The sequence below is a fragment of the Schistocerca gregaria genome, chromosome 7 (assembly GCF_023897955.1).
Source record: "Schistocerca gregaria isolate iqSchGreg1 chromosome 7, iqSchGreg1.2, whole genome shotgun sequence".
NCBI lineage: Eukaryota > Metazoa > Arthropoda > Insecta > Orthoptera > Acrididae > Schistocerca > Schistocerca gregaria.
Genome location: NC_064926.1, coordinates 542,857,632 through 542,881,721, shown reverse-complemented (window position 1 = coordinate 542,881,721; position 24,090 = coordinate 542,857,632). Strand labels below are relative to the sequence as shown.

Below are 24,090 nucleotides of genomic sequence, written 5' to 3'. Positions count from 1 at the left end.
GGAAAATGATGGTTGAGCCATTTTCATACAATGATTGCAAAATGTATTGGGGCACCATCTTGCATAAAGACAAAGCCAATGATATTGGTGTACATGAACACAATTGGCCAAATCTAATTTACCAGTAGGTCTAGGTGCTGATCGAGTTCATTGTGTTTCAAGGAAGGAATAGATCAAAAATTTGTTTTGATGTTATACTGGAACAAACTACTACCAGTGATTGCGCTGTGCATACATAATTTTAAGAAATAAAACACATTGATCTTGCCAAAAGCTGAGGTGTGATTTATTCTCTTACAACCACTCTGGGCCATTAACACAGTAACCTGTCTTCTGGGCTCTCAATAGATAGCATAATCTATTCCATAAGCTGTCACAATACGGTATCCCGCTTCTGTGCGCAGGCTAGTACAACCCTTTGCACACATGCGGGATAACACATTTTGTGGCTACTAAAAGTATTCTGATTCTGTTATTTTTGAGTAAGGGCCCTTACTCTTTGCCTTTAAATATGTCTGCTTGTGTCTGTGTATGTGCGGATGGATATATGTGTGTGTGTGTGTGTGTGTGTGTGTGTGTGTGTGTGTGTGTGTGTGTGTGTGTGTGTTTCTAGAGAAAGAGCTCGAAAGCCAATGTAAATACTGTATTGAGTGTTTCTATGTGCATCAGTCAGCTATACATGAGAGATTGCTTTTCCTTTATTTTACATATTATTCCACATAGGAATTTCCATTGTTATTATTCACTCTGGATTACATTTGGAAACAACTGGTGAAAGTCTCTGAACCAACCTAGAATAATTTCTCAATACTCCATCTGATGGTTACAATCTTTTGCAGACAGTTCTTGATAGTAATGCTACTTCCACAAATGAAATTTCAACTCTCCGTTAAGGAAATTTTGCACCATGTACCACAGTAGATAATTTTCAAGGGTTGCCTGGTGTGAATTTTGGGGGCTCCTGATAGACATTCCTCATATCAGCCACATATTTTCCTCTGACACAGATGTCCTTTTCTTAAAATGCCCACCATAGGTCCCATAGTCATCAGTTTTATATGGCAGTTCCTAATATTCCTTGGATGCAAAGCACAGTGAGGCCCTGCACCATCCACCACTATCTTTCTACCAATATTAAAGAATGTCACACTTCATGCTGAGTGGCCATAATGATAAATATATGTATAAATTATTACATTGTATTCAGACTTTCTGGTTGTTTTTATGGTCTTTGGACTGGGCCCTTGCTTTGATGCAGCTCTCCACACTACTCTTATCATGTGTGAGCCTCTTCATCTCTGAGCAATTATTGCAACCATTTAAACCTTCCTACTGTATTCGTCCTTTTGCCTCCCTTAGTTTTTACCCCCCACGCTTCCTTCATCACCAGACTGATGATTTCCAGATGGCTCTGCATGTGTCCTATCACCTGATTCTGTCTCGTAATCAAGTTGTGCCATAAATTTCTATTCAGTTCACTACATCCTGATTAGTTATTCAATCTCTCCATCTAATTTTCAACATTCTTCTGTAGCACCATGTTTCAAAAGCTTCTAGTCTCTTCTTGCTTGAATGTTTTATTGTCCATGTTTCACTTCCATACAGGGGTACACTCCAGAAAGATACCTTCAGAAAATACTGTTTTATCCCTCTGTTGGGTATCAGTGTAGGAAGACCGGTGGCCAGTAGTAGTGGAACAGCAAACTGTCGCTGTCAGAGATCTGCACTAGGGGAAATAATTAATCTGCATCAGTAATATATAAACATATTTGTAATTTACTCTGATCAGTTCTGAAGTATGATCCAATATCATAGTCCAATGTTGAAAGCAATATACATCAACACTAAACACACAGTAGGAGAGGCAGGATGTGATGTAGTCTGTTCTCCAGTATGCAACCAACTGAACCGATCATGCTTGGCTGCCATGTGGTTGCCCTGTATCCAGTCCACAGAGGTTGCTCTTGTCAACAGCTGGTGGAGACCAGACCCTCAGGAGGTGGATCATTGGCTGCGGTGGTGTTCTGCACAACTACTATCGGTCTCGTGCTATAGGCAGTGTGCATTTCATACCCTCTCTTTTTTGAGCCATATCAGTTATTTTGCTGCTCAAATAGTGAAACTCATATAATACTTTTAGCATCTCATTTTCTAATCTAATTCCTTTGGCATCACTTAATTTAATGTGACTACATTCCATTACCTTAGTTTTACTTGTGTTGATGTTCCTTTTATAACATCTTTTCAAGACACAGTCCACTCAATTCAACTGTTCTTTCAAGTCCTTTGCTGTCCCAGACAGAATTAAAATGTGATCAATGAGCCTCAAAGTTTTTGTTACTTCCCCTTAAACCTGCAAATTCCATTGCCAATTTTCTCTTTGATTTCATACACTACTTTCTCAATACACTGACTAAATAACATGGGGGATAGAATCCAATCCTGTTCTACTCTCTTGCCACTGCTTCTATTTCATGTCCCTCATCTCTTATAATTCCACTCTGTCTTTTGTACAGCTCATAGACAACACTTCACCCCTGTAATTCATCTGTGCTAACATCTAAATTTGAACCAGTACAATCCAGTTGACATTGGAAGAGCTAGCCCTAAATCTACAAACACTATAAATGTAGGTTTGCTTTTCTTTAACTTATCTTCTGAGATAAACTGTTTGGTTAGTATCACTTTGTGTATTTCAGCATTTCTCTTGTTCCCAAATTGATCTTACCCAAGATCAGCTTCAACCAGTTTTCCCATTCTTCTGTAAATAATCTGTATTAGTATTTTGAAACCATGAATTGTTCAATAGCTTTCACACCTTTTTTTCTTTCAAATTGGAATTTTAACATTTTTCTGTAAGTCTTAGAGTATTTCACCTGTCTCATATGCCTAGCAACCAAATGGGATAGTTTTGTCATGGATGGCAATCCCAAGGATCTCATTAATGATGGGGGAGTGTCATCTACTCCAGATGCCTTGTTTTGACTTAGGTCTTTCAGTGCACTTTGTGAAATTCTTCTAGCAGTATCATATTATCCTTTCTCATCTTCATCTACTCTCTCTTCCCATTCTGTAATTTTGTCTTCTAATACATTTCCTTTTTTACTGTGAAATACAAGTGAGTTCAGTTTGAAAAAACACTGAAACCTATCTGCATTAAATAGGTCACCATTTCTCCAGGCAGTATAATCAGTTTTGTTAATGGATTAGGTTTCATTCTCAGTTGTTTTGATAAAGAATTTTAGTGTGTGCCTTAAACTTCTATATCCAACGTGCAGGCACATTAAAATATTCTACTTTCATTTTACTTCCAGAGTAATTTTCTGAATTATTAGCCCACTTCCAACAAACTGGCATGGCCTTGTATTGACCTATCTTGTGAATTAAAACATTTTCCTGTGCAGTATGTCTTCCAGCTTCCTCCTTCTTACATTCCATTGGTCCTTACCAGTAATTTTGTTCGCGGTCCTTTCACTTGCTAATAATGTCTTGTTCTGCAGAAGATTCCATACCGACAGAATTCACAAATTCTCTTTTGTTTTGTTCATACATCCATATGATTTGCAATTTATCTCTACTTGAAGTACTTTCATCTTATTCTGCATATTGATTTGTGAGTCTCTAAAGACTTAATGTTATTGAAAATGCAGTTTGTCACAACTAGGCACATGGCAGGATAGGATAACTGGTGTGAGAAGTATGGCAGGCAACAGGAAATCAGGAAGGGGGCTGGGAAGGAGGTTACCAGTGCCCAGCCCAGTTGTCAACAGTGGCTGGCACTTACCTTTGTGTACTGCCTCATAAGTTGCCCATTACTGGTAGAAAAACGAATGCAAGTCTCTGTGAGTAGTCAGAGGGCTGTGTGTTTTATGTGGGAAAGGAGTGAACTAAAGGGGAACATTTTGTGTAGGCTCTTACAAGCAAACAGTCTAGCTTCATCTCATATTTCAAGCAGGAGCTCAGTCCGTCAGTTCACCTGATGATGGCGACATGTTTGATCGCCGAAATATTGTGCCCGTTGGGCACTGTAGACTGGCAGTACACCCGTGGATATTTTGATTATCAAATACGCCGGGAGAAACTCAAGAATCACATCATACACCTTTACGGGGAGAAGATGTATCGCAGCATGAAGAAATTTGAAAAGTTGTGCCACCGTAGATGTCGTCTGCTAAGTACTCTTGCCTTTCTAAAGAGATGTCGTTCCAAGAATGTTGTTCCAAATTTTGCTAAGGTTATGCATCGTATCGATTCTGCAGCAGCTAAGAGAATCAAGAAACGAGCCAGCCTCGCATATTGGTACGCGAGAGAGTGCAATTCACCCGCCGGAGCCTTGAGTTTATCTCACAGGAATTACTCAAATTACATTTGCAACTGGCTACTAAGTTCACTTCTTTTTCCTGGGATTGGATTGATGGTGTCACCTGGGTGTCAGCTGATTCCGCCCATAAGAAGGCCATGGGACGTCAAACAGCTAAGTTCTCACGTCTCCTTGACAAACCATCTCTGCAAGTTCCGTGCAAGACTGTCATCAATTTGAGTGGCATGGTGTTGAGTGATGATGCGGTCTCGGTTTTGCAGAAAGGTCTCAACTTCGTTCCCACCCCCAAGTTCACTCCGGTCGCAGAAATTGTTAGTGCTGTTGAACAGATTGCAGCTCGACTTCCGCCAGCAGTAAAGAGAGGGCGGCCATTCGTGATCTGAGGGATCGCTCTGAAATTGTTGTCTGACAAAGGCAATGCTACAGTTGTTGTCTCCCATAAGGACTACACTGATAAGATGCAGAGCCTGCTAAATGACGTTTCCTACCAGAAGATCAGCGTTGACCCTACAAACAAGGTGGAGAACAAGACGAGGGTTCTTCTCAAGGATGCAGGTTTACCGGAGGGTGACGCTAAGAAATTGTTACCCCAAGGTCCGGTACCGCCTAGACTATATGGACTCCCGAAGGTTCACAAAGAGGGGGTACCATTACACCCCATTGTCAGCAACATCAGGGCACCTACATATTTGTTGGCCAAATACCTGACGGGAATATTAAGTCCTTATGTGGTTAAATGCCCTCATCACATCTGTAATTCCGTGGATTTTGTTAAGCGCCTTTATAGCTTCAGGTTGCATGAGTCAGATATCATGGTGAGTTTTGACGTCGTTTCCTTGTTTACGAGGGTACCCCTGCAAGAGTCGCTAGAGTTGACTGGTCAGAGGTTTGACGAGAGTACCACTGAACTTTTTAGGCAGGTCTTGACTTCCACGTGTTTTCTTTTTAATGGAGAATACTACGAACAAACGGAAGGAGTCGCCATGGGTAGCCCACTCTCACCGGTGGTAGCGAATTTGTACATGGAGAACTTCGAGGAGGAAGCCCTGTCGTCATCCGAATGGAAACCTACTTGCTTTTTCCGTTACGTGGACGACACGTTCATCATCTGGCCACATGGTATGGATAAACTCCTTGACTTCCTTACACATCTAAACTCCATACACCCCAACATCAAATTCACTATGGAGACTGAAACGGAGGGTAAATTACCTTTCCTTGACGTCTTGGTCAGGAGAAGGGCTGACGGCACCCTAGGTCATGGGGTGTATCGAAAGACAACACACACTGATCTGTATCTGCACGCAGACAGTTGCCACCACTCTTCACAGAGGAATGGGGTACTTAAAACTCTAGTACATAGGGCGCGCACTATCTCTGACACAGAGAGTCTACCCCAGGAATTGGAACATCTGAGAACTGTATTTCGAAAAAATGGCAGATCCAACGTGCTCTCCGCCCAACCACTGCATCACAACCTGTTGAGATGGAATTGGAACATCTGAGAACTGTATTTCGAAAAAATGGCAGATCCAACGTGCTCTCCGCCCAACCACTGCATCACAACCTGTTGAGATGGATGAAGTCACGAGGGAGGAGGTAGGCACTGCATTTATTCCATACACAGGCGCACTCTCAGGGAAAATCGCCCGCATTCTGAAGAAACACCGGGTCGGAACTGTGTTTTGTCCTCCGAATAAAACTCGTGCACTGGTGGAGAGCGCCAAAGATGACCTCGGTTTGAGGAAGGCCGGCGTGTACCAGATTCCGTGTCAATGTGGCAAGTCGTATATTGGTCGGACGATGCGTACCGTCGAGGATCGATGCCGTGAACACCAGAGGCACACTCGACTGATGTATCCGAGCAAGTCGGCGGTCGCTGAACATTGTTTGTCGGAAAATCACGCTATGGAGTATGACCGCACGAGGATTCTGGTACAGACGTCGAGATACTGGGACAGCGTTGTTAGAGAGGCAATCGAAATTCGCACCAATGACGACCTCATAAACCGTGACTGTGGCTATAATCTTAGCAAGGCTTGGGAACCAGCGATTGGGTTAATCAAGAGTAAATCGAGCAAACGCATAGTTGTGATGACCACGGCGGACAGAGCCATCACACCGACGTCATCTCAGACGCCGTCGCAATCTCTTCCACCACGCTACCGTAGCGCAGAGCGCGGACGGCGGAGGGAGCGTGCCGCGGGCGGAGGGTATTTAAAGCGGCCGCCGCCGCGACCGAACCCAGTTCCCCCTGAGCAGCCATAGCGTACGGATCTCCATGCCGGCGCGTTCACAGGAGCTCAGTCTGTCAGTTCACCTGATGATGGCGACATGTTTGATCGCCGAAATATTGTGCCCGTTGGACACTGTGACCGGCAGTACATCCGTGGATATTTTGATTATCAAATATGCCGGGAGAAACTCAAGAATCACAGCACACATGCAAGTTATCAGCACAAGCAATTGATCCTGTGTGAAAATTTGGGCCATAATTTTGACAGTATACAATTATGACCTTTGGAAAATAGAGCTTTTATAGTTTTGTGCACACTGTTTGCCTGAACTTGCTCTGCCCCCTTCTTCAGCCACCTATGCCTGAGTGTGAAGTACTGTACAGTGGAGTGAGTAACTTGTTTGTGAACTACACGGTGTCCATAAAATATCTTTACAACTTAATTTAAAAGTATACCAGACATTAACAAGTGGTTTTCAACATGTGATAAGATAATTCATAGAGCTTTGTTTCCTCGTTCATACATATCAATGTGTGCATCTTTTGTGGCATGGATAATGTCTAGCCAGAATTCCATTTCTCTCCACTTATGATTCAAGATCTCCACGATCACATGTTCAGATACAATGCGAATACACACTTTCAAGTACTGTAGGTCTCTAACCTTGAGCTGGTACACCAGATCTTTTACGAAACTCCACAGGAAGGAGTCTAGTGGTGTGAGGTCAGGGGATCATGGCATTAGTGGACATTTAGGGCCCAGTCTCAATAATGCACCATCCTGCTGGAATATGACAGTAGCATTCAGGTATACCAGTTGTGGCACATCACTCTTGTAACAAGTACAGGTCAACACCACCAGTGATCCCGCACCAAACATTGACGTGATGATTGTCTCTTACCATTTCACGTGTAATATGAGGTTGCTGTGAATGCCAATACGAATGTTATGAGATTCAGTTTGTGGGATACATGAAACAATGCCTCATCGGAGAAACAAATTCTTGTCAAAAAGTCATCTTGCCTGGCATATCCACTGCAAACTGTTCGCATTGAGGCTTGTCGATAGGCTTTAATGCCTGAAGCAGCTAACGTGCTATAGGGATATGGACATAACCTCTTATGTAAGACTTTGTGCAGTATAGATCATTTCATATCCAACTCTCTGGCCACCACACACACCGATTTTGTCAGTCTCCTTGCGAATGCCTCCTGTACCTTGTTCATGTCGGCATATGGGACAGATAAGTGACCTGCTCCCTTTTTTATGGAAAATGCTACATTTTGTGTCACAAATGCAGTGTAAATAAATAAAATAAATGAGTCATTAATGAAGTAACATAGCACAATTTAATTATCAACATAGCTGTTGTGCATTTTTTCTTTGGATTTTAAAGCTGGCGCTGTTAAAGACAAGTGCATATGCAGTAGATTCGCTATTTTTCAACTTGATTGACATGAATAAATTATAAATCTAAACTCATTAACTTCATTCCACAATAATTCTTTGGTTGCTTAGGTTTATTCATTTTGATTTTGAGGCATATTTATAACTGCAGAATGTCACTATCAGAATATTGTTAAAATAATATTGAATGTATTTGTGCATGAGGTTGATATATTATGTACTCACATTACTTACTAGTGTCCATGTAAAATAATGTCTGTTCTCAAACAAGATTTCTAAACACATTTGGCACATATGTACTCCTCCCCCTCTTCTTTAGCCTTTGACATCCCACAAGTAGGAAGAGCACTAGTTGTCACTCCAAATGTACAGCACTCCATGCTCAGGATTTAGGTGGCTGAAGTGGAGCAGAGCGAGTTATAAACAAATGGTGCACGTGAAAATTCAAAAACTGTGCTTCCAGAAGGTCATAACTGTGTACTGTCGGAAGTGTGGCCCAAATTTTTGTGTGACATTCATTGTTGGAGCTGATATCTTGCATGCATGCTTTTCTCTCTGTAATGAATTGTTAATTGACTACATGTCTGAGAGAGCTCTGTAAAGTGTTTTTATTAACTGTTGTTTTCTGCACAATTTTCAACAACATGTTTAATTAAGTAATCTGTTGATGCTTTGCTCGTCAGCTGTAAGGTTTGATTCGTGACATTCTTTATTAGACACTTTTTCTCTGTTCCTTACTTGGTTAAGCCATCTGATCTTCAACAGGCTCCTTAACATTACAGTTGAAAGGTTTCAGTCTGTTTTATTTCTGTCTTTCCCATTGTTCATATTTTACAGCCATACAGAGCTGTGCTTCAAACAGATTAAAATTCTGCTATCACTCAAGAGTCTCTTGTCGTAGTTTAAAATTTAGGTATTAGCATGTCCACCAGCTGCACATACCATTGGTTATCGTTATTTTGTTTATTTGCATATTATAGCTATCAGCTAGTGCAAGTCTCATTTCATTACTAGTGCAAGTCTCATTTCATTACGCACCTGACATAACTCGTATTTACTTCAGCGACCACTGTTTTGTCGCCAGCAAACTGTATTGTGCTGATTTTCTTTCCATTGCAAGTAACTCCCACATTGAGATAGATCTTTACTTCCTTCATGATCTCCTCCTCATACAAATTAATTATCATTGGTGTCAACCAACAACTGTGTTTTAACATCTTTCCTGATGGTGCGAAAAGTGGCAATTGACCCTGAATAAAGAAAAGTATGAAGTTATTCACGTGAGTACTAAAAGAAATCCGGTAAATTTCAATTACGCGAGAAGTCCACAAATCTGAAGGCTGCTGTGAATTCAACTAAATACTGAGGAATTACAATTACAAATAATCTAAATTGGAATGACCACATAGATAATGTTGTGGGTAGAGCAGATCAAAGACTGTGATTCATTGTCAGAACATTTAGAAGGTGCAACAGGTCTACTAAAGAGACTGCTTACACCACACTTGTCTGCCCTATTCATGAGTATTGCTGTGCAGTGTGAGATCTGCATCAGGTGGGACTGATGGATAACATTGATAAGTTCAAAGAAGAGTGGCTCATTTTGTTTTATCCCAAAATAGGGAAGATAGTGCCACAGACGTGACACGTGAATTGGAGTGGCAATCATTAAAACAAAAGTGTTTTACGTTGCAATGGTATCTTCTCATGAAATTTCAATCACATTTACTCCTCCGATAGTGAAACCATTCTGTTGGAACCCACCTATGTAGGGAGAAATTATCATCACAAAAAAATTTAAGTGCTCTTTTTTCCCACACGCTGTTCGAGAGTGGAACGGTAGAGAGACAGCTTGAAAGTGGTTCCTTAAACCCTCTGCCAGGTAGTTAATTGTGAATAGCAGAGTAATAACATAGATGTAGACTCTGGCTTCCTGTACCATCCTTACTTATGTACTTATGATATTAACTGCAGGAATAGAAGGGTAATATGGAGCAATATTACCCTTCTATTCCTGCAGTTAATATCATAAGTACTACCTAACAATGGAAAACATATCATTCTATTCCACATTATCATGATGCCTTCTCCGAGTCTATGACTGTAATTTATATTTCCTCTTTTTTCCTAAAGTTGGCCTAGATTGTTAGACAGAGGTAAAACTGTTTCTCAAATGCAGCTGCTTGTCCTAAAACCAAACTGATATTCTAGTGATCTACTTTCAGTTCTGTCTCCCATTCTTTGATGGTATATTTGATGCAGGTAGTCTGTCTGTTATGAGAATGTTGTTTGCTGAAGCACAGTATTTATCTTTTTCATTTCTCCATTTGTTTCTTACAGTGCGATTGTGTGCGACAAACTCCACAATGCAAACTGCTCTGGAAATTGGTGCTTCTGCAGAGCAGTATTTGAAAGAGGGACAGTACTCACATGCATTGGAAAAATTTCAATCTTGTCTAGGTTTACTTGTGCCACTGCTGAGCAGTGAACCAAAAGGAAGAAGACGTGACCTCTTACATACACAAGTAAGTCATGAAACTTGCAACAACAATGTGGAAAGGATAGTTTGCTTTCTGTTCAGAACATAGAAGAGGCGGTAAGTCGCATAAAGGCTCCATGAAAAAGAATGCTAGAAATGTACAGCTTTCAATTTCTCTTCTTCATTAGAAGGAGAAAACAGTCACACACTGGCACAAAACACATACAGGCATGCCCGAACTCCCCCCCCCCCCCTCCCCCCCCCCCCCACACACACACACAGTACAGTCTGACTGGAACTGTGTCTGAGATGATGAGCTGGAGTAGATAGTGGGGGCTATGGAAGAGGTGTGGGGAGTGGAAAGGTAGCAGGGTAGATGTGAGGGCAGAGGCTACTGCTGTCTGAGGGTGCACGTAGAGTCGGGTCCAAAAGGTGAACATTTCTAGCATTCTTTTTCAAAGCGCCTGTCTGCAACCCAATGCCTCCTCTATTTGGTGAATAACAGTCTATTGTTCCCATGTTGTTGTTATTCCAGTGTGGACTTTTTAAGTTGGAAAACTTGGTAACTGTACCTGATTCAAGCTGCTGCTTCATAGCAGCCCATATGAATGAGAAATCTGGATGCTACTTTTTACTTCAGAAGCAATCTAGCAGCAAAATTTCATAATGTCCGATTTTGGAAAGTGCCCATGTATTAATTAGATGATTGATGACCTCAGATGTTACGACCCATAGTGCTTAGAGCCATTTTAATTAGATTTGTCTAAACTAAGTAATCAGTTTTTTGGAAGGAATTATTCTCTTCTTGTGGATATACTGCCTGATCCTGGAAGCTGATGATGACTGGAAGCGTAAACTATGCAGCTTTCTTGTGTTTTGGAAGCATTCTGAGACAAATTAATAAAACTTCTGTCTTTCCAAGCTAATATTTTGATAGCCATGCAGTCTGATTTGTTATTTAATTTCCCTCTGTCTTTTTTCAATCATGTATAAAACATTGTTTCTCTTTTGTAATCTGATCTTCTCTCTTATGACATTTGATGTGATAGAAACGTCAAAGACCTGCCATATGTTCCAATAGGGTGAGTTTGCAATAAACTGAAAGTGAGCGTTTTCACGTATTTTTATTGGGGACCAATTTATAAAGAAAAGTTACTGCAACTCTTGTGTAAGAAGTGTTTGAGATGTCAAAAACTAAAATGCAGCACCACCTTTCATTATATTGCTGTTGACAGGAAGGTAAATCACTATGAAAATTCTGCTTGATTCATTATCATTTTAATTACAGTCCTTGTATGAACCAACTCTCAGAATTTTCTCATGTTAGAGCACTGAGTATGTTATTCTTGCCTGTTGTTTGTTTATACCGCTCAATAAAAATGACTATTACAAAATATTTATAACATGCTTTTTTCAATCAACATCAGTAGGATATACTATATTCCCTGATGAATTTTGTGCTTTTTTCCATATGGTGCACTATTAAAAACTAAGGAAATTTTCCTTTGTCATAACCATTAGATGGAAGGAATAGAGATAACCACATGCCATATCCTGTTTTTCTCACAAGTCTCCCACCATCAAAGAAAAGATGGAAACAAGACTGCCAGCGAATGGCTGGCACAGCATTACACTAAGCTGTTCATGGAGGCCAGTCTGCTGGTACTCAACATTTGTGTTTGACCCATGACTTTCCAGTATCCCATTACATGGAGGGTTATGTACAGTGGTAGCAATAACTAAATCACAGAATTAATTTTCAAGGATAAAGTTACTTTATGCATTTTAAATAGCTCTTACACTTGCAGTGAAGGGGCACTGCTCGCATTTGTAAACTAATATACGAAGAAAACAACTGGGGAGAAACTGGAGTGTGTATATGTATGTATCCTCTGACTACACACTATGTTCATGTAAGCATGTGTTCAGTAACATGAGCATGGCATCTCTCTCTTATTATTCCAGTTGGACAATATTAGATTTAAATGTTGTGTACCCAAAACTGCTAGTAAACCAACCATTCCGTTCTCTTCATAGTTCGATGCTGATCTGTAAGAGACATGCTGAAGATTTTTTCGTTGTGGTGGTAATAATGTATTTTCATACTTACTCTTAATAGTGATCTTTGGTCTTGGTAATTTTGCAGGTGCAGCAGTGGTTAACACAAGCTGAAAACATTAAGTCTTTCTTAAATCTCATTAGTATCACTGATGACACAGCAGCACTTTCTAAAGGTTTGTACTTTTTCACTCTTCAAGGTATTTGCTGTTTGTTCTTCATAAACCTGCTAATAAGCTGTAATGATATGTTATTGAATTTTAATGTTACAGGACAGAGTGAACTGTCTTGGTTACCATGTAATTATAATGCAAAATATGTGTGAACATCAAAGATCCATAGTGTAGCAGCAGAACAGACCTTTCAGCACAGAAATGAAAGTTAAACATCTTATACCATGAAAAACACATTGTGTGTGAGAAAGCAAGTTTTGTGAGGTGGTGGGTTGGACACACAGCTTATACAAGGGAGCAAAGCCGAGTTAAACCCCCTCCTCCTCCTTACAACAGTATGCTGCTCTGGAGCCAGATAATTCAGCAGATGGGTAACAGTGAGTGACATAAATGAAAATGCCAAAATCTCTGGTTATCCAGACAGCCATTGGCTGCATGAAGGTGTTATCTGTTAGTAGCCTTAGGATATCAGTCCATGAGACGATGTCATTTAACAGGCCAAAATCCAAGAGGACAGGATTATGTACAAAAACTGCTACTTCTTCACACTATGTGACCAGATGGTCTTCCTCATGAGAAACAGTTTGTGAAGCCATTGTTGGACTCCTGTTGGTTGATGATAGTCTTTCCAGTTTAGGCCCGATTTCCTGTCTTTGGAAAAGCAGACAACACAACTACAGAGCGAGGGGGCCTGGAAACCTCCACGCTATGGTTATGTACGAGTGGGATAACCCATTCTTCATTCGTGAACCCACATTGACCAATGCCACTTACCTGAATACACTGAAGAATTACTACAGTCCACTGTTACCACTGGACACATTTTTTTTAACAAAATTGTGCCCATACCCATTAGTCAACATTGTACACTCCTTACTTTGAGAGAAATTTATGGATCAAGGGATTAGGGGAAGTGAGTGGATCTAGGGATTTGGGGAAGTAAATGAACATTTGCTGGACCTGAGCTCATTGGTCTTACTTCTGAAAGTGTTTGTGAAAGAACAAATGAATAATATTGCAAATCTGCATGGCTGGATAACAGCAGCAGTAGGATTTGTCACACTGGTGATGCATGCTGATGTGTGGCAAGAGATCAAGTTTTGCCTACACCCAGACAGTGCTACCAATGTCACTTGTGTCAAGATCTCTGTGACTTGTTCTTGCCAGTTGTGTAATTCCCAACACAATAAAACATAATAGTTCTCAATGCAACAGGTTTTATCAGACCATTCCCTGACATCACTGTATATTGTGAGCAAGAAGATTATAACTTAAGTTTGGAATGCAGGATTCCCCGTTTTCTTTTTCATGTCAGCAATTGGCCTTTTGGCCTTATGTGACATCTTCAGTGATAATAACTGTTTTGGGGGAAAGGGGGGGGGGGGGGGAGTGAAGGAGTAGCTGTGTGTGTGTGTGTGTGTGTGTGTGTGTGTGTGTGTGTGTGGTCTTGGGTGCTATACATGAGATTTGGAACAAAATGAAGTATAAAATTTGAAAAAGAATGCTCAGATACAAGCTGATTTTTTATGGTAGTTCATTTAATCAGACTAGTTTTGAGCATTTGCCTGTCACTGACAGTATCTGTATTACAGAAGACAAATATTTCTTTAAGTATGTTATGTATTGTATATAACTTTTTTGAGTATGTTGTTTCTCCATATTATAGGACAATATAAGAAACCACATGCTCATGAAACACTTCAGTCCTCTTATACCCATGAAGCAACAACAGGATCAATAAGAGAGCAGAAAGCTTCTACAAGATACTTGCAAACTAAATATTTTTAAGCCTGCAAAGAAATGTTCAAATTTCTGTTGGAGACCTCAGTGCTAGGAAGAGTAAGAAAAGAAATGTAAAATGATGCTAATAGAACACTTAGCATATGAAATAGTAGTTAGATATGAGGGAAGATTAGTTAAACTTTTTAAACACTTCAACACAAAATTATTTATTCACTTCAAAAACCTCTCAATGGCACAAAATTAAGAGTCCATCAGGACTTAATGACACATGTATTTTATGCAGACAAGTCTGCAATGATGACTAGCAAAATTGTATCAGAACTCAGAATAGATGGCCAGCAAAATTTTCATCAAGTCAAAAATAGGGAGGCACATGGCAACTACATATGTAAGAAAAAGAATATGTGCTAAAAAAAATTCATTAAGTCAAAAGTCACTCATCTTCAAAAGTAGCTAAAAGCGTGGAACACTGGAGGTATTTGAACAACAACCACCACCATAAAAATAAAGAGGAGAGAGAGAGAGAGAGAGAGAGAGAGAGAGAGAGAGAGAGAGAGAGAGAGAGAGATAATATGTAGGGGGAAAAAAGGTAACTGCAGAGGCATTCAGAAGAGAGTGAAACAAGATTTTAATAAGTTTTATAGAAGACCAAATAAAGGAGGCAGAATTTTATGGAACATTCAGAGAAGACTTACAACACGACCATCGTCCATCCCCCACCCCCTCTTCTTTCATTCCCCAAAGAAAAGGAAGAGATGACACTCCAAAATAATAACTATGGGCAGTGCACATTTCTGGCCAACTATTTTAAAACAAACTTTGTGGTGTAGCTATTTTCTGCAGCAATTATATTGATATTTCTTATAAACAAAACACCTTTTTCTTAGTGTGATAATGGTATTTTATTTACCAGAAGGATATCACCTTTTCATTCGATACATTCTTGTTATTACATATATTAATCATATGGATAAAACAGCTCACATCCATATATATTTTTATATAAATCCACCTCTATAGCTGATGTTGCCATCGTTAGCAGATTATATTGCTTGGGAGCCTGACACTGAAAATTGTGATCATGGAAGAAATTTTCATTATTGATGCTTGGTTGGCATAGGGAGGAGAGGTAATGTTGTTAAGTTTCTCATCACTAAATCTCACTCCAATGTTCTTTTGTCACTGAGGTGTTACATCTTAATTTTCCTTCCTTTCAGTGTCCTGAGTTAAAACCCAACTCCTCCACAGGGTGTCATGGATTAAAGTTATGTACCCTGTCATTGGTGGTGGAGGAGGGGTGGTGGGTGGGGGGAGTGATACCCTTCACACTATTTGAGCGAGTAGGTTATGAGGTGGCATTAAGTTTTATCAGTTCACTTTCTTTCCATACTCCTCATTACAATACAATACAACAATGCACAAGTAAAACTCACAGTTATCCACATGCATAGGCATAGCCAGGGAGTTCAACAAATCAACATTTTAATACACTTTCTTTTCTGAAGAAGGCTTTGGCTGAAAGCTTAGTGAGTAACAGTCTTTTCAAAGTGCCTGCCTGCAACACAGTGTGGCATCTACAATGCATAACAATCTATTCTTTTAATAATTTTTGATATTCCAACTTGGACTTTGATTATGAAAAACTAAATTATAACATTCATCATTAAGCAGAAATCAATTGGTAAAATTCTTCTGTAGATTGTATCTCCCTGGAGATATGTTTTAGTATGGGAGAAAATGCAGATAGCAGTGAACATTTGCACATACATGTTTTTCCAACAAGTAGTATACAATGGAACCTTTTACATTCTCAGATTTTCGCAATTCTACACAATAAATTCGTAGTCTTGGTAAAAAAAAAAAACCGTTCCCTGATTTCACATTTCTTACTAGTATAGTTTACCTTGATTCTAAGTTCTTACTCAACATCTTGCTGGACTTCGTCCCGTTTTCTTCATATTGACATTTGATGTGACTGAACAAGTTGTGAGTGGCTCAAATGACAGATGGTTCGTACTACGGGTGGTGGTGGAATTAAGGGAATGTTTTAGGCTGTTGTGATAGGGAACATGAGAGGAAATGCTTATGTGATTCACAATTAGTATTGCCAATACAACTTTCAACATTTAGCTTCACCGCAAGTTATGATACAACTACTGCTAGGTTGCAGTGGTAATGGAAAAACAGGACAGTCAAAGCGAAGTGTTCCAGACTGAGCCAATATGTGACGAAGGGGCCAGCCACCACCTTCGCTTGGACCACTTATAACACTGTTTCATCTTTTTGCATGTATTTCCGATGTATTGTATTCAGCAACAATACCAGTCATCAGCCTTCCAAATTCAAACCCTGAGTCTTGAAGAATATGCTTGGTCATAAGTGAGGAAATGTCACCCGTTTACAGCTAGTGAACTCTTATTGGCTGGTGACTTGTTAAGTCACCCAATAGCCAGCACAGCCGCCACACCATACTAACACACATAAAATGAGCTCATCTATTGGATGTGTGGAGAGGGGTAGAGGCCCTTCAGCGATGGGAGTGCAGGTAGAGGTGAAAGCATTTTGTGAAGTGTTTGAAATATATTTTTCATCCCGATGATGTGCTATGACAGAGATGCCGCACGGAAATAGAAAAGTGTTTTGCGATAGCACATTTTATAAAGACGTGTTAAAGTTGAAACAACTACATACACTACTCATATATATATATACAACTGCAGCACCTGAGCTTTCTTTCAAATTTATGTTTTACGTAGTGTACATAAATTTGCTGAGCCGGCTTCTAGTAAGCTTGTAACATCAATTGGGAAAGTAAACTCACTTTTTCACGTCTTGGTTTCTCTCGTCAAGCCTAAAATAACAGTTTAACGGTGGTGAGCATATGAAGTATGGCTCGTAAGGAAAGCATTAAACAATAACGGCAATGGTGACAAAGTATGTCATTAACTAGATGCTGCATTTATGCTTATGATTTAACCACTTAGCTGCTGTGATGTTTTTGGTTTAATTCAATATGTTCATCAGTTTTTGCTTTTTTTTCTTGGTGAGCACGAAGGGCGATCTTTCAAAAATGCGTGTTTTGAACGTATAATTTGTAGTCATAGCACGTCAGAAAGCAGCTCGATCGTCTTGTACCCAGAAACCAATTTCAGTTCTTTGATAAATTTTTACTTGCTGTTACACAGCCTTGATTTTTTTTAATTGCTGTTGAAATTCAGCACCATAAATTGCTGTATAAACATTGTATGGTACATTTAACTTCCTTCACTTAGACAGATTTTATACAAAGTACTGGAGAGGATTGCAATTTTTAATTATATATGCCAATTACATGTGTTTTGCTCCTATTTTATGGGTTTTTAGAATTCCCCTCAATTTTGTGCTTTTTAAGTCTGGACCGCATGAAAATGAGTTAGTGAGTGGAGGAGGAAGCACAATGATTGTCACAAAGAGAAGAGAAATAAATGGAAAAGAATTTCCATCTTGCTCAAAGCTGATGCCCCCACCCCCAATCAATCATCTGCTAGGGTATAGGGTAGAAGTCAGGAAGTTAAATTCAGTGTTTTATGTCTTGTTGAGATCTAAGATCATTAGAGACAGGTCTTTGCTCAGTTTTTTTTTTTTATTATTGTTGGAGAGGAACGAATTGGTATGGCTTTTCAAGGAACCATCCTGACATTTGCCTAGAGTAAACTAGGAAACTATGCAGAACCCAAATCTGGATCTCTGTCTCTGAACCCAGGTCTCCACGTGTGAGTCTAATGCATTAGGCACTACGCTACCCTCATCATCATCAGTTTTCTGCTATATTAGCAGGTCCTTTGCCTTGCCTCTCCATTTTCTGTGAACCATTGCTTCCTTCTTATGGCTGTTGTGTGTTGTACCGTGATGCTGTAAGTTGTACCGCCCATCACGTTATCCAGTATCTGAAATCTCTTCCTTCTTCACTTCCTTTTCTCTTCTACATAACCTTCTAAAACTGTTTTTATCTGTCCGTCACTCTTTCTTAATGTATGCCCAATCCAATTTCTTTTTCTTCTTTTTATTGCGTCTAGTAACTGTCTTTTCTCCTCCACTCTTCTCAGTACCTCTTCATTTTTTACTCTGTCCATCCAACTTATTCTTTCCACCCTCCGCCATGTCCACATCTCAAAAGCCTCCAGCCTTTCTCTGTTGTTCTTTCTCAAAGTCCATGTTTCAAAACCATACAGAACACTCCATACAAAATATTTTATGAGTCTTTTCCTCGGTTCTCTGTCCAGACTGCTGCAGAAAATTTTCCTTTTCTTATAAAATGTGTCTTTTGCCATTGCTCTCCTTGTTTTAATTTCTGTGCTGCGCTTCCAGTCAGTGTCTATCCTGCTTCTAAAATACTTAAAATTTTGCACCTATTATAATATTTCTCCATTCAGCATAATTTTTATTTCTTTATTTCCTCCTAGTGCCAATTCTTTTGTTTTCTTTGTGTTAATTTTCATTCCATAATTTTTTCCATTAGCTTCAATGGTGTCCACTAAATCTTGCAATTCTTTTTCCCATATGGCTAGAAGGACCATGTCATCAGCAAACCTCAAACACCCTACTCTTCCTCCTCCAATTTCTATTCCTTTGTCATCTAATGAGCATTGGTCAATCATATTTTCCAAGTAGAGGTTGAAAAAGGTAGGTGACAGACAGCATCCTTGTCTTACTCCTTTTGGCTTGTGTTTAGGAGTGTCCAGTGGTTTTTCGACGTGCTCCATGTATAGGTCGGCTGTGCCTGGTGCTAGGGGGGAGCCCATAGCTACACCATCTGTCTATTTGCAGAACGTCCCACCACATTTGAAATAGGTGGTGGTTAGCACATGGCGAAAAAGCTTGATGATACCCTCCTCAAAGTGTTCTTCGAGTAAAACCAGGGAGTCTTCTATTGGTACTAGTGTGAATAAGGATGTCACATTGAAGCTGACTAGTAGGTCTTCATTTTCCAGCCGCATGCCCTGTAGTACCTTCACAAACTCAGCCGAGTTTTTAACATGGTGTGGGCCCACCATGGGTATTAGCATCTGTGATACATGATTAGCAATACCATATGTCGGCGATCGGATGCAAATGTGGGATGCAATATGTAGGACAGACATAGCGTTGCATCTCACAGCGCCGCAATGAACACATCAGGCATGTATGCTTGGGTCAGACTAACACATTTGCTGTGGTGGAACATAGCATTGACAAGAAGCACACCTTTGATTTCAAGGACACAAAGAAAATATGAAGTACAACGGATTTTGGGACTCGGTAATCAAAGAGTCCCTAGAAATATAGTTACACGACAATTTAATCAACCGTGACAGTGGCTACCATCTCAGCACAGCCTGGGAGCCTACAATCACGAAAATCAGAGAAAAACATTCTGTTCCACCAAGGGCCATGGAAGGAGCAGACAGAGATGGACGCTGGGACACAACCCCCCCCCCCCCCCCCCCCCCTGGTAGCCCCATGCGCATATGGCGATTCTGCAGGCATGTGATTGGCCGGTGGCGGGAAGCGGGCAGCAGTCCAGCAGAGATATCAGCCTGTAACCGACAATATCCCGATACTTCACCTGAAGATGATGGAGACGTATTCCACCGAAACGTTGCTACGAGACGACGACGCTACTCGGCTGACAACCTGTGAAGACTTCGTATATGAAATTCACCGAGAAAGCCTGCACTCCTTGATGTCTCCAATTTTGGCGATTATCTGAATGGCAATTGTTGCTCTGAGCAGAGCCTTTTCAGGGTTTGGTTGATGTGCTGTTCTGAGTTAAGCCTGCTGTCTATATATAAACCCAAGAATTTCAAACAATCTGCTCTCTCTGTCTGCTGGCTCTCATGTATAATGTTTATTTCCTGTGGACTTTCGTGACCAGGATGGAAATGCATATAATTAGTTTTGCTGAGGTTTATTGATAGAGAATTTACTGTGAACCATTTCAAAACATCCTCAAGTAAATGGTTGGCATTTAATTCTAGATCAGAGGGTATCTTACTGTCTATCACAGTACCTGTGTCATCAGCAAACATCGTAAAATTGCTTGCTTTGTTTGATGACAATGGAAGTTCGTTGATATATATGAGGAATAGCAGGGGACCAAGGACAGAACCTTGTGGAACTCCATATTTTACTGTTCCCCAGTTGGACTCTACCCCTCCTATGTGACTATTGTTACCATCTAGCACTGTTTTTTGTAGTCTGACCTGTAGGTAGGATTTGAGCCAGTTGCCCATTTGTCCTCGGAGTCCATAGTGTTATGCTTTCTTCATAAGTATTCTATGACTAACACAGTCGAAGGCTTTAGACAGATCGCAAAATATGCCCCCACAGGCAGTCTTTTTGTTGAGGCATTCCAAAATGTTACTTGTAAACAAAAATATTGCTTCAGTTGTGGAGATACCTTCCCTGAATCCCAGTTGGTTTATACTAATTATTTCATGTTTGTCTAGGTGACTGACTATTCTGGCATATATTAGCTTTTCGAGAACTTTAGAAAATGTATTCAGAAGAGAGATAGGCTGATAGTTTGTAACATCTGAGGCATTGCCTCTTTTATAGAGGGGCTTTACAAAAGCATATTTCATACTTTCAGGGAAGATACCTTGGTGGGGAGAGGCATTGAATATATGAGCTACGACTTCAGTGAGCTCATTGCAGCAGGCTTTTAGCAATTTGCTAGAGATGTCGTCAACACCAGTTGAATTTTTTGCTTTTAAAGAAATAATGGTTTTTCTTACATCTTGTACTGTTATAGGGGCTATACCTATCTGCTCTATGGAGTTTGCGAAATGCCCTTTCAGTATTTTTAAATGCTTCTTCTAAGGAGCCATTGTGTCCTGCTTTCTCAGCAACACATTGCTCACTGAAAATTTTTGCCACAGTATTTTGATTTCGTACGTGTCTATCTTCATTATTGAGAACAGTGTTTTGGGACCTACTGGGGCAGTTTGCACAAGTCTCACTCTTTATCACTTCCCACACAGTTTTGATATTGTTACTAGATTTATTAATTCTGCAGCACAGATACAAACTTTTTGACTTTTGGATAATTTTGCTTAGCAATTTTGTATAGTAAGTCGTATCTTCCCTTCATGTCCAGTTCTTCAATTGATCACATTCCTCTTTTAGCCATTTTTTCCCAGCCTGCTCTGTTTCTCTTCATGCAGTTCATTATTTAATCTTAGGTACATCTTTCTTGCATCTTCAGTGTTCTTGTTTTTAAATTTTCTTCTCTCCTCCATCTTGGAAATCATTTCTTGTGTGACCCATGGTTTTTTGCCCTTTTCACTTTTACTTATTCTATATTTTGCTGTCTTTAATTATTCCTTCTTTCAACATATTCCAGTACTTGTTGAGATTATCAGGTGGTTCTTTGTCTCGTAATGTGTTTAGAAACTCAAGTGACAGCATTTCTGTAATTTGTTCTTTGTTGGATCTTATCTTCTCTAGATCCCACTTCTTCACCATGGTTACTGTTTTCAGTTTTTTCAATCTTATCTCTGCCATAAGTCAGTTTTGGTCACTTTTAATATCTGCACCTGGTAATGTGTGTACCTTCTTGATTCCATTCCTGTATCTTTCTTCCACCAGTATAAAATCAGTTTGGTTTCTGTATTTATCCTATGGTGATTTCCAAGTGTAGAGCCTCCTCTTGTGGTTCTTGAACCATGTGTTTGCCACTATAAGCTGCCTTTCCCTGCAGAAATCAATTAGTCATTCACATCTATCACTTCTCTTTCCAAGAACATGACTGCCTACTATGCTTCCCTCTTTCCTTTTTTCCACAATGGCGTTCCAGTCTCCCATTACTACTTTGCAGCATTTGTTATTTTTTTCCATTATTCTCTCTATTACATTGTACATTTCCTCTACAATTTGGTGATCATGTTCTGAAGTTGGCATATACGCTTGGACAATCAGTAAATCTTTTTGTGCTCCTTTCAGCCTTACACCAATAACCCGGTCATTTGTGTAGTCCACATGTTCCACAGATTTAGCCAATTACTTTGTCATAATCATTCCTACTCCATTCATTCCTTTTCTTCTCCTCCTGAGTAGTACAATACATATTCATCTGACTGTAACTGGCCACCCTCGACCAACTCTTGTTCTTTTCCGACCCTGGCGCTATTAGGTTTCGAGGGCAGCGTCTGACCCGGAGTGGGCAGCCTCCAGAACTGCGGAAGGCAGATTCTTCCCTGCATAATGTAGTCTCCATTTTATTCACAAAAATGGCTTCCTCTCATATTCAATCAGTGTCCGGTGTTAAAATAATCCCCCATTTGGATTTCCGGAGGGGGGAAAAAATTACGCTACTATGGTAGAAATGACAGACAAGAATTATAAGGTTTTGTGAAAGTGCAGAATAGGAACGCTTACATTCATCATTGTAGTACTTATTAATAAAAATGAATATGAAATGAAATAGAACATGTTTTAATTATTTTACATCACTAAAGTTGGCAATAACTGGGCTACTGTATGAAGTTTATCAACTTACCAAAATACAGGCTTATGATTTTAACTAAAACTTGTGAAACTTTTCTTGGCAGTGCCTCCTCTTATTCACTATCAGTACATGCCGGTAGAAGTCTGAAGTCGTTATTTTGCAAAAACAGTCATAATGTCTTATGGGATAGCAGCAATCAGTGATTTTATAATGTTACTTAAAAACCGTCTTGATTGCAATTTTTTTTATTCATATGAACGGTTTCGGTTCATTCAGAACCATCTTCAGATCTGTAAAAATAATGATACTAATTTACTATTTCATGGAAGCAAACCTTTTTCATCCTATCTAATCAACATCAAATGTACCAGAGAGTACCTGATATTTCAGTTACAGGAGTAACCCGTAGCAATTTTCACATGCTACGTCACATAAAATTGGTTGGCAGAGTGAACATAGGGTGATTTATATATCTATGGTGATGGTGTGAACTTGTTTTCCTCTACGGTCTGCTTCCGTAGTTCCCGCCATTTCGGTGTTGTGCCGCGGTCCGCTCAGTCATCTGATGTCCATCACCGCGGGCAAGAGGGCCGCACAGGAGGGCCCCGTCAACGACACCAGGCACTGGACACGTCTTCCGGCTTCTCCACCGCGCACCACCTCTCATCCCTCGGCCTTGATCTCCACACGCAACAGTTGCCATCTTAGTAGGTCGTCATAAATGCTAAAATAGGCGTTATGATTGACTTCGCTTTGCTCGTTGAGGATTAAATCCGGATCTTTATTTTTGTGGGTGTATATTTCAATTTCTTCCAAAATGTTATGAAACCGTCCCTTATGAGCTCTAAGCAGGATGTCTAAATTGTGTTCAATGTTCGTGACTGAGTGCTTTGTCGCAGCCATATGCGCCCCAAAAGCCGTTTTGTTTTGAGAGTAGGTGTGCTCCCTGAATCTGGTTTCAAAGTTCCTACCAGTCTGCCCTATATATTGTTTACAGCAGTCATTACATTTGATCTTGTATACTCCTGAATCCTGAAATTTATTCCTACTATTACATATTCTATGCTGGAGCTTCAATTTTAACTTGTTATTTGTTCGGAACCGTATTTTAAGGTTAGATTTACGAAAGCATCTTTCAATTTTATCTGTAATTCTTCCATTGTAAGTGAGAGCTACATATTTTTTCTTGTTGTTCCTCTAAACTG

General features: G+C 39.9%; 1 protein-coding gene across 4 annotated transcripts in view; it reads left to right on the top strand.

Annotated features, from left to right (window-relative positions):
* LOC126281158 (serine/threonine-protein kinase ULK3) overlaps window positions 1–24,090 on the top strand; it is a 124,341-nt gene that overhangs the window by 82,707 nt on the left and 17,544 nt on the right. For 3 of the 4 annotated variants that reach the window (XR_007551224.1, XR_007551223.1, XM_049979826.1), the window contains exons 7-8: window positions 10,306–10,490; window positions 12,591–12,678. Coding sequence is in view for 1 of the 4 variants with exons in the window: in XM_049979826.1 (XP_049835783.1) it covers window positions 10,306–10,490; window positions 12,591–12,678 (273 nt within the window). In the remaining 3 variants the exon portion in view is untranslated. The remainder of the gene's footprint in view (window positions 1–10,305; window positions 10,491–12,590; window positions 12,679–24,090) is intronic. The other variant, XR_007551225.1, reaches the window with a different exon arrangement.